Consider the following 11449-nt stretch of genomic DNA (forward strand, 5'->3'; position numbering starts at 1 on the left):
ATGGAGAGGAGCTGTGTTAAAGTGTAGAGCTTAAAGTGCACGCAGCTAAACGAACGATACCATCTCTGTCAGTACAGTGACGTGTCGTGTGTAACTACACGGACTGTAGCCAATGATTCTGATGGTTCCACCACATCAGAGATAAAGTTTTGATTCCACTGCCTTATCATCAGCCTGTTTTTATTACGGCTAATGTGATAGCAAAAAGCGTCCTATCTACACACTGCACGGTAGCACAGACTCAGATTTACATTACCATCCTGTTAGAGTTGTGTTTTGCCTCATTTCCACTGCAGAGTTAAGCTTGACTCGACCTGACTCAATTCACTTTTGGTACCAGAGACCAGCTGCACAAAACACCTTAAAGGGATAGTGCACCCAAAAATGAAAATTCAGCCATTATCTACTCACCCATATGCCGAGGGAGGCTCAGGTGAAGTTTTAGAGTCCTCACATCACTTGCAGAGATCCAAGGGGAGAGGAGGTAGCAACACAACTCCACCTAATGGAGGCTGACGGCGCCCCAGATTCAAACATCCAAAAACACAATTGAAACCACAAAATATCTCCATACTGCTCGTCCGTAGTGATCCAAGTGTCCTGAAGCCCCGACATAAAAAGTTGTCTCACACACGTCAGTGCAGTGCACAGAGAGGCAGTCAGAGCTACAGGCTACAATGAGGCTAAAAACAGAGTTCAAATGACGTTTTTCCAAACAACTTTTTATGTCGGGGCTTCAGGACACTTGGATGTCTTCATATTGATCTTCATGTGTGATTTGAAGGCATGTTGGTGTGTTTCTGATTTCTAATCAGTAGTGTCCACTGCGCCATCTAGTGGCTGAGGGCTGTAACATTTACCTGTCAGCTGCGTGTGTGAAAATGACATGTGTGTGCTTCAGCCATGAGTCAGTCATCAACACCGAATTCACGTTTCACCCAGTTTGTTTGGACTGATCGTGAGTTTAAACCTGCAGCACAAACAACCTGCAGGAAAAGACACACAGTCTCCCCTTGAATTAAAAAAAGACTCACTGTGCTCACACACAGCGTTCAGATGTTTGGACAAACTGAGGTCAGACTCATGTCACACTTTCTCTGCTCCAATCTAAAATCTGAAAAGATACTGATACTGATTTTTTTTATGGTGGAACTTTTTTATGTGTGTGTAAAATATGTTTGTTTTTTTTGCAGACCCCTCCACATGGTAGATTGCTAAGCTTCTGTGTGTGACTCCCACTACTTCTGCTTCTATAGTTATCACTACCAATAATATTACTTCTGTTCTGGCTGCTGCTACAACATCTGCTAGCACAGAAAATGCTACTTCATCAAAAATAAGAAGAATATTCACGCTTCTATGTTTGATAACAAGGACAACAAATAAAGGGAAAAGGAATTATTATATTGCGATTTCCCACTACCTTTGTTGGGAACTAATTTCCTCTTCTCTACAGGGAGGCCAGTGCCTTGCTTAAGGGCACTTAAGAAGATCAATAGTCTAACCACTTGTGTGTCTTATTCCCCCTCAGTGGAGAGAGTGGCGCCGGGAAAACAGAAAGCACCAAGCTGATCCTGAAGTTTCTGTCGGCCATGAGCCAGCACTCCCTGGAGGTATCGTCCAGAGACCGGACGTCACATGTGGAGGAGGCGCTGCTGGAGAGCAGGTAATTAGTCATCTTATTTAGAGTTAACTATTTTAGCTAGATAAGAGTTTAATTTCCAACAAAGCCTCGTTTGTCATCTCGTTAACGCTCCCTCTCCCTCTCCACTCCACAGTCCCATCATGGAGGCATTTGGAAACGCCAAGACCGTCTACAACAACAACTCCAGCCGCTTTGGGAAGTTTGTCCAGCTGCATTTCAGCCAGAAGGGCAACATCCAGGGAGGCCGAATCATTGACTGTATCCTTTAAAACCCACTCAGTGTTAAGTGGCTGCCACTTCCTGTCCTCTGATCATTTCCTACCCAGGCGTAATATACAGGAAGGAAGTACTTGAAAGGGTTGGCAGAGCTGCTTTAAAGGGTAAAGACATGGAGGAGCCGCTGCCTCTCAGACATTTTCAGTGAGAACTGTGAGTCCTTTATGAGGAGCATGAGGACCACAGGTGGTGACGGACATCTTGTCAGTGTAGAGAACATAAACAATAATTACTGTATTTTGCTGCTTTTTTTTAATCTATAGCAAACAACCTGTTACTTGTTTGCTCACGTAAATGGCAATTACTAATCATTCTTTATCATGCGTAACTGTGGTGTTCACCTAGAGCTAACTAGCTTGCAAACTCCACCTGCTATGTGCCTTGACTGACACTTTTCTGAACCTCAGACCTCTTAGAAAAGGTGAGTGTCCATCCTGCTACCAAATCTGTAATTGCATTTACCTTTAAAGTGACGCTCCATCAAAATCTACCGTCAAAGCTCCTGTAGGCGTCAACGGTTGCTGTGTAAAAGCTGCACCCTCCACAAACAGCAGCGCTCATGTTGTAGAAGTTAAAACATATAGTCCAAACACTCATCACTTTGAAAAAATAAGATTTAAGACAGATTCTGAAGCTTAAAAACGGTGATTAAGACGTGGATAATGCTGCCCCAAGTAGTTTGAATGACCACAGAGTTCATTCTCTGTTTAGGATGACACTAGAAATATTTTAGTATTAGTGCCTGATTCTCAGATTGTATATTTTGATTGGAGTGCCACCGTAAGAACGTGTGTGTGTTTGTTTTGATGAGTAAGAGTACTTAATAGCAGTGCTTCTCTTTTCATGCAGAACCGAGTGGTCCGGCAGAACCCAGGGGAGAGAAACTACCACATTTTCTACGCCCTGTTAGCAGGAACCAACAGCCAGCAGAGAGGTTAGTCCCACTCAGTTACATGACTAAACTTCATGTGTCTATTTACAGAGCGTACAACTGCAAGATGGTGCATACTAGAGCAAAAAATACTCAGTCCTGACCCTGCATGATCCTGCATAGTTTTTGTCTAGCCAACATTTGTATGTAGGGCTCGTGTGGTTAGTAAATGGGCTAAAAAAAAAAGTCCCTATTTGGGATTGTCCGTGGTTTTCATATTGGCGCCATGCCAATTTCCCACATGGGTGGGTTTACTTACAAATAAAATACCCATTCTGAGCACCTATACCCGTTTGATTTCCAGGTAGCTCTAGCATAACTCCTGTTGGACCCCCTTTAGGTGAACCCACCCATGTGGGCAATTGGCATGGGGCTAATATGGAACCAATGGACAATCCCATATAGGGCCCATTTTTCAGCCCATTTACTACCCACATTGGCCCCACATTGAAATGTTGGCTGCAGAGCTTTAACCAGAGCAGCAGTTTTGGGCCCAAGCCTGATTGACAACTTGAAAAAAAATTTCGTATAAGACATTTATTACAAGCTGAAGTCAACGTTGGTCTTGTCAGTGCAGTAACAGACATTGACACGATGTCCAACATGCACATTCTCCTACCAGATGTTCAGGACAGCCATATTTCTCCTATTTAATGAGAGGCACAAGTGGAGTTGGTTTGATGGCATTACAACCCATTCATAATTCATGACATTACTCACCGCAAAATCACCGCAAATTTGAAATGAACCTGACCTGATTCTAGCCCGCAGGAATTTTGAGAGGCCCGAACCTGATGCACTAGGTCAGGGCCAATCAGGTTCAAGCAGATAATCAAAGCTCTAGTGCATCCAGGAGAGAAGGGCAATGTAAACACAATAAAACAGTACTATGAATAGTGATATATTATTTGGCATTAAAATCACAGTGTGTATTTGTAATTGTGCTTGTTTGTGTTGTTGCAGAGGCGTTCGGGTTGACCCAGCCTGACAGCTACCACTACCTGAGACAGTCCCACTGCCTCACCGACAAGACAATCAACGACAGTGGCACTTTCCAGGATGTTCTGGTACGCAGGACCCAAGCAGCTTTATCACTAAAACATTTACCTGTACATTCACACATCGGCTCTGCTCATTCATTTAAGGCTGAAGGCCACAATTATCATATGGTCATTTGCACATTATATGTTGTATTCCAAGAACATTTGACTTGATTTCCCACATATATTTGCATACATTATATTTCTCAGTGGGACACATTTATTCATTTACTTGTTACCATAAATCAGAGTCAGAATCAGTCCCTGAATATTTGATCCTGGTGAGACTGAAAAGTCAAACCGCTGCTTCTAAACCCAAACCAACAGACGCGTAACTGTAAGTCAGTCCAAACCTCCAAAAAACCCCAAAAGACTAATCAGCTGCTGAAGACAGATTGTAACTAACAGCAGCTCTCTGAGACATTTTCAGGCTGGACCCAAAAAAAACAAAATCATCTGCTGAGGAATTTAACATGAGATCCATCAGAGGCCGCCCGGCGCCCGCCTGCAGCGAGAACATGAAGCTGCGTCCTGAAGTTTTCATCAGCTTCTTCTTTGTGTGTTTGTGGTTCCCAGTATGCCATGCGAACGATGCAGTTCACGGAGGAGAACATCGGGGAGATCCTGCGCCTCCTGGCCGGGGTCCTTCACACAGGGAACATCGAGTTCATGACAGCCGGAGGAGCACAGGTCTCCTCCAAATCAGGTCAGAGAGTTTCTCCTCATGTACCACACCTTCCTCTGCTCACACCTCCTCTCACCTCAGTCTCCTTCACTGTCACTTTCAGTGTTTTCAGCTTCCTATTTGTGCTTTCCTGCCAGGTTGAGACTTTCCTCACAGGAATTAAGGCAGCAGTTGTTATTATATGTCTGCCCTATGTTTATATTAACCTGAGAAGGACCTCTAGTGGTCATGTGAATTGTTGATGATCAGGTATAAAGGTGTAAGACGGGTGGCTTTGTTAGTTGCAGTGCAAAACCTCATAGGGAGAAATTCAAGTATTGTAAATATATTGTGCAAAAAATGCGTTTAAAGTATGGTCATAAAAATTATGTTTGCTGTTACCAGTTGTTATTACCATTATTATAATTCAGACGGGGCAAACTGCACCTACCAGATGGCCAGAAAGTGCATACCCAGCACTTCCCCAGATGTTTTAAACACATGGCTGATGTTGGGTAACGGTAGCAGTTTGGTCAGCTTTAGGCACCAAAACTACTTGCTTAGGTTTAGGAAAACATCAGGGTTTGGGTTAAAAAATAAGTACGTTAAGTAACTTTGTCAACATTGACTTTTGGTTGCACACGGGACACAAACAGCGGATTCCTGGGTGAAAGTCCTGTGTTTGTTTGACTTATCCATCCATCCACCTTGACCTCCTCCTTTCCTGGATTGTGTTGCTTTTTCTACTACGTCACCTGACTCCTTCCTTTGCTTCCTTCATAATTACTGTGGCCACCGGGGGTCACAGCCTAAAAATAAATGTAAATATAGGAGGTAGAGTAGGGCTACACCACCTCAAAATTATGCTCCCGATGACAACTAATAACATTCAAACGGGCTGGTATGGTTGGGTCAAAAAGCATTTGACTTTGACATCAGAGACCTCTGTTTGTTTCCAAGTCAATGTTGGTGTCTTTTAACTATGACCATTATCTTTCCCCGGCTTTACCAACTAGTTTTCGTGCTTACCAAACCCTAACCATAAAGCTGGCTGCTCAGAAAATGTCAGAATAAATGTTGTAACTAAGGAATGATTTTTTTAAGAAACTGACAAACAATACGCACTTATATGTGTTAATTTGGAAGACAATAAAACATGAACCTCAGTATGTTGTTGTTTAGTTTAGCTTGTTGCAATCATGTTCACTGACTGAGCTGGACGAATTATTTTGCTGTTCGATGTGTGCTGAAATTCTCATTTCTGAAGTCTCTGATGATGAGGTCTGTGTGTCCTTTACAACAGCAGCTCTCACCCGGACGTCTGACCTGCTGGGGCTGAACCCAGATCAGCTGGCTGAGGTCCTGACTCACCGGTCCATGATCCTCAGGGGCGAGGAGATCTGCACACCGCTCACTGTGGAACAGGTGAGTAAACTCCAGTCACTACACGGTCCATGTTAATGTGTTTATAGACTCCCAGTGAACACATTTGTGAATTCTTTCAGGTAAAATCTGAGCTGAGATTTGGTGAAAGTTTTTAGACAATTATATCTAACCAGGATATATGTATAAACACTGGAAAATCCAATATCTTATGATCTCAGAGCTCATGGTGATGGTCCTCAAATGTGTTGTTTTGTCTGACCAGCAGTGAGAAACCCAAATTATATTCAGCTAAAGGAATACTTCATCCCTTAAATGATCATTTGAATATCAATTTCTCACCAACTGTTGCAATGAATTCATGAAAAAAAACATTTTTCTCGTGTGCCTCCACGGTGAATGAAGAATCCAAAAAATGGGTTCACGTTCAACAACAGCAAAACCATATAAAAACATCCATTTACAAACTCTCACAGGACTCATGCAGCATAATCCAAGTGTCATTTATCCCGTTATCCCTCCCACACAAACAGCTCTTTCTGACGGGGAACTGAACTAAAAGTGAAACTCAATGTATGCTCTCAGAAAACCAGACTCCATTGAAAAAAACTGTAATTTTTCTTTGCTTATCTCGGATACACCAAAGTTACACAATAACAAAAACAAACTACCAATCGAGGCGGAGGTAGACCAGCAGCTCCCGTGTTCAGCAAGGTAAAATATAATTATGCTGTTGTTAAACTCAGACTCTTACAACTTTAATTCATCAACAATTTTTGGATTTTTCGTTCACCGTGGAGGAATTTGAGAAAAGTGAAGTTTTCTTAACAAATGCAAGATAACACCGGATGAGTAGTTGAAATACAAATGGTCATTTAAAGGGTGAAGTATTCCTTTATCAATGATCTAAAACAGAGAAGGGCAGCAAATTTGAGGAGCTAAAATAAGGGAGTGTTTGGCGTTTTACTTGAAAAACAGATTCTTTTATTTTCAGCCGTTTGTCGTAAAATTGTTTGACAGCAAGTTGAATTGTTTCAGCTGTAAGTCAGAGTGAGAGTTTCCTTACAATGGATGTAGATATATCCATAAACCTAAAGCCCAGTTATCAGCACTATAACATTTAGAGACTCAGCAGCTCATAGTCACAAAGTCAACAAACATCAGTGAGAACAATGAATCTAATTTTAGCATGAGCAGGTTTAGTTTGTGTGCTATGTAGGTTGGACAAAACAAACACAGAGCAAACAATTGTTTTAACTTTCCGGATATTCTCTTGTTGTTGATGTGCGTGACAACCGCGACCTCTGAGAGCCTGCAGGAGCTGTGAGTTCAGCTCTGAACTGTTTATCATGAGTCTGTAGGTAACTGGGTTCATGTTAAAACACCAACAGGCGGTTCACGTGTTGTCGCTGATTCAGCAGTGGCTCTCAGGAGGTAAACACAACAGACAGGTTTCTGTGGAGGGGATACACTCATCATCCTTTGTTTTTACTTTCTTTTGTTTCTGTTGCTCAGTGAGTATTGTCTTTGGTAATTAAGCTGATAAAATAACATAAATGTACACAGACCAAAGGAGTAGTTCATATTTTATTGTTATGAATGACAAATTGGAACCAGGATTGTCAGCTGCTGTTCACGCTTGCCAGTGAAAGTAAAAGCCAACACCAGATTCGCTCTCGTTTTTTCGGCATTGTGTCTCTTTGAGGGTCCTGAACATAGAAAATAAGAAGAAACAAGTAAGTCCAGGCAGAGGGCAGAAAAATACACCATCACACACTGAAAGTGGGTCATAAGGGATGATTGAGAGGGATTACTTATGTATTTTTAGGAAAATTATGCACGTTGCATTTAAAAGTATTATTCAACAAGAGCCATAAGTTTTGAATACACAAAAAAAGAGTATTTACATGCACTTTATTTAAGTTTAACTTGCAAGTAATTTTCTGTACATGTAACATTTCATTTTTTTTTTTTTTGTGTAAGATTATTTTTTGGGGCTTTTTGCCTTTAATGGACAGGACAGATTGAAATTGGGTGAGAGAGAGAGAGTGGGGGTTGACATGCAGCAAAGGGTTGCAAGCCAGAGTCGAACCTGCGACCGTCCATAGGGCGCCGGCAAGTGATAGGCACTATAAAACATTGTGAAACTGTCTCACTTTGGTTAGGTTTAGGCAACAAACTGCTTGGTTAGGTTAAAGTAAAGATCATAGTTTGGGTTAAAATAAGTACATTTATTACATATGTAAGTTCGTAATGTAATGTGGTACCTAACCACCTCACGTACATGATGCAACTACATCATCCTTTTCCACTGCACAAAACACCCACTAACTCCAGCTAACACCTGTCTTTTTAATGTAAGGAAAAGGTTACAATTGGTATTCACACCCAGGTCATATGACTCTGCAGTTGATGGAAACACCCGGGTGAACATGCTAATGTTAGCCCCTTAATCAGCGAGATGTAATGACATGCCATGAGAGAGACTGCATAAGTAAGAAATATATAAAAAGAAGCCACTGTAACATTCTCACTGGCTTGCATGCTGCGTTCTACTGTTTATTAACCTGGCAACAACAAAAACAAAAAACCCAAACACAGAAAGGTAAGCTCATCTGTTGCAGAGCCGTGTGCAAAGCTCTGATCTACTGGCAATAGGAAAGGAAAGGAAAGGAAAGGAAAGGAAAGGTTATAAAACCCACATACATACGCTAGTTTTAATGGAAAAGAGGAACTGGTTTCACACAAGACACAAACAGCAGTTTCTTGTGTCAGAGTCCTGTGATTGTTTGAGTCCCATCCATCCACCCAGACCACCTCCCTATGCAGACTTTGTTGCTCTTTATACTGCCTCACCTGACTTCCTCATTTACTGCTGTCATAATTACTATGGCCACTAGAGGTCGCTTCCTAAGAATAAACTTAAATATGGGTCATATTAAGGTGCTTTCACAGACGACCTCTAAGGCCAATACAGTAGTATAATATGATCATGTAAAACAAGTAACGCATGACTGAACACTTTTTTGTAAACATAATAACTGTCGCATTGTTTGAGTGATATGTCTTTCTTCTGCAGGCGGTGGACTCCAGAGACTCCATGGCCATGGCACTTTATTCTCAGTGTTTCAACTGGATCATTCGCAAACTCAACAACCGCATCAGGGGCAGAGAAGACTTCAAATCCATCAGCATCCTGGACATCTTTGGGTTTGAGAACTTCGAGGTGTGTTTGAACTGCGTAGAAGAAATTCACAGTAAACACTTTTAACACTTAGCAATGAAACAATTTACCCTACAAACAAAACCAATTAAACCAACAACTCAGGGATCCCAGTATTTTCTTTGTGTGTCTGATATGAACCTCCAATGGTAATATTCTCTCAGGGATAAATAAACTTTATTACATTCAACTGAAGTAAATTAAATTTGAAACCCTCACACGAGCACTTTTAATTAAACTCAACAGCATGACCTTTAATTCTCCCTTTCCGGAGTATTTTAATCATATTTTAATTGTTAATCAGGGAAATCAGTAAATACACCTCAGGGTTTTCTTGTTTTTTGCTTCATTAACTCTCTGTCTGTGTTTTCTGTGTCTAATATCTGCCTAATTTTGTTCCCCACAGGTCAACCGCTTTGAGCAGTTCAACATCAACTATGCAAATGAGAAGCTTCAGGAATATTTTAACAAGCACATTTTCTCCCTGGAGCAACTTGAGTACAACAAGTAGGTGGAGGCTGTTTACTCGAGATGAATCGTTCTGTTTTTCACTCCAAAAGTCGGCTGATGTTGCTCTGCGTTTCCAAATGCAGTTCATTACTTTGGCCAAAATGTTGTTTTATAACAAGACTTTAAAGTCTAATTTAACATTTTTATGCTGTTAGCTGTTGGATGACGTTGCCTGTAAAGGCAGAGAACATCAGTACAGTTTATTTTAAAAGGGGTTTCAAGTTTTCAGTAAACAAATAACAAATAAGTTGAAATGCCTTTATTTTAATAAGGCAATATAACTCCTTTGTTGGCTCATTAGTTCAACATTACCTCAAAAATAGTTGGCATAACTCATACATAATACCTACAATATATGGACACGGGCTACACTCTGCTGGACAGTTGAAAGGAACCGTGTTAGTTTGAGCTAGTTCACTTACTTCAGGGATAACTCTTCCTTCTATGTGTCGAAATCAATATAATACATTTTCTGTAACTTGTTAAATTCAAAAATGTGATTTAAAGGGAAAGTTAGGATGTTTTGAAGCGGTGTTGTATGAGGCCATTGAAAAAAACAGTAATTAAACATTGCTGAACACAGGAGCTGCCGTTCTACCACTGCCTCGATCGCTTAGTTTGTTTGTGTTATTGTGTAACTTCAACATTTCAAAGGGTTATTTGGGATTTACCAAAGTCACACAACAAAGCAAACGAACTGATTGAAGCAGCAATAGACCAGCAAATCCCGTGTTCTGCAAAGTAAAGTTACTGTTTTTTTCAATGGAGTTTGGTGGCTTTAAAGAGAGCGTAGACAGGGAAAGGAAGCCATTAACATGCATCAAGATAAAGCCTTAAAATTCTCAATATAGTGTACACTTAAACTGATATTTAGTCAGGACCACTTTTGTCAAACAAAACATTTCCATTGCAGTATTATATTTGGAGATATGGCTTTGTTTTGGGGCCTCAGCCTTTCCTTGGGCCTACACATAAAGCCCTTCTGCATGCCTACGCAGAAAGCCTAAGGCGGAGAGAGCAAACCTCTCTATCCTTCCATGTGCAAACAAGGAAAGCCTAAGGCAGAGAGAGCACACCTCTCACAGGAGCACAATCTCCTGTATGTCATACACTGACTATGGATAAGTACCTCATACAACCCTACTGCAAAAGATATAAGCTATCCCTTTAAAGTATCTTAACCAAATCATGCTGACTCTAGAGTGCTAATGTTTGAGTTATTGGCTGAAATGGCAATTAAGCTACTGCCACGCTGCTTTGAGAAAGACTAGTTTAGTGGGTATTACTTGTGCATTGATGAAGGTTGATCAACCTTTAAATGTTTTTAATCCTGAATAAAATCACTCTTTCAAAACTGGAGCATGTTTAGAATGAATATGAGAAAGATGTAAGTAAGTAAGTAAATTTTATTTATATAGCACTTCTCACAGAGAGGACTAACAAAGTGCTTCACAAGATAAAATACAAAAAATACAATAACAGAAACAATGCAAAATACACAAAAACAAATAAAAAGTAAAGTGCAGCGAAATACAGAGATGATACAATGGACAATTAATGGAACGCATGCCTAAACAGATGTGTTTTAACTGCTTTTTAAAAAGCAGCTTTTTAAAGGCTCTATCACCTTTCATCTTTAATCTTGTGTGAGGGACAGTAAGTAGGTGGCCTTCAGCGGACCGCAGTGACCTGACAGGACAGTGAAAGGACACCAGATCCGTCAAGTATGCAGGTGCTTGACCATGGAGGGCTCTGTAAGTGATGGTTAGAATCTTGT

At 40.9% G+C, this 11449-nt stretch overlaps 1 protein-coding gene across 1 annotated transcript in view; it reads left to right on the forward strand.

Moving 5' to 3' along the window:
- The window catches only part of LOC126409158 (unconventional myosin-X-like), a 159682-nt gene that overhangs the window by 112101 nt on the left and 36132 nt on the right, over window positions 1-11449 (forward strand). Inside the window, exons 5-13 of the mRNA XM_050075114.1 lie at window positions 1532-1666; window positions 1779-1903; window positions 2329-2342; window positions 2771-2855; window positions 3816-3919; window positions 4469-4598; window positions 5860-5981; window positions 9019-9165; window positions 9569-9669. Coding sequence (XP_049931071.1) covers window positions 1532-1666; window positions 1779-1903; window positions 2329-2342; window positions 2771-2855; window positions 3816-3919; window positions 4469-4598; window positions 5860-5981; window positions 9019-9165; window positions 9569-9669 — 963 coding nt within the window. The remainder of the gene's footprint in view (window positions 1-1531; window positions 1667-1778; window positions 1904-2328; window positions 2343-2770; window positions 2856-3815; window positions 3920-4468; window positions 4599-5859; window positions 5982-9018; window positions 9166-9568; window positions 9670-11449) is intronic.

This window comes from Epinephelus moara, chromosome 21 (genome assembly GCF_006386435.1).
Source record: "Epinephelus moara isolate mb chromosome 21, YSFRI_EMoa_1.0, whole genome shotgun sequence".
NCBI lineage: Eukaryota > Metazoa > Chordata > Actinopteri > Perciformes > Serranidae > Epinephelus > Epinephelus moara.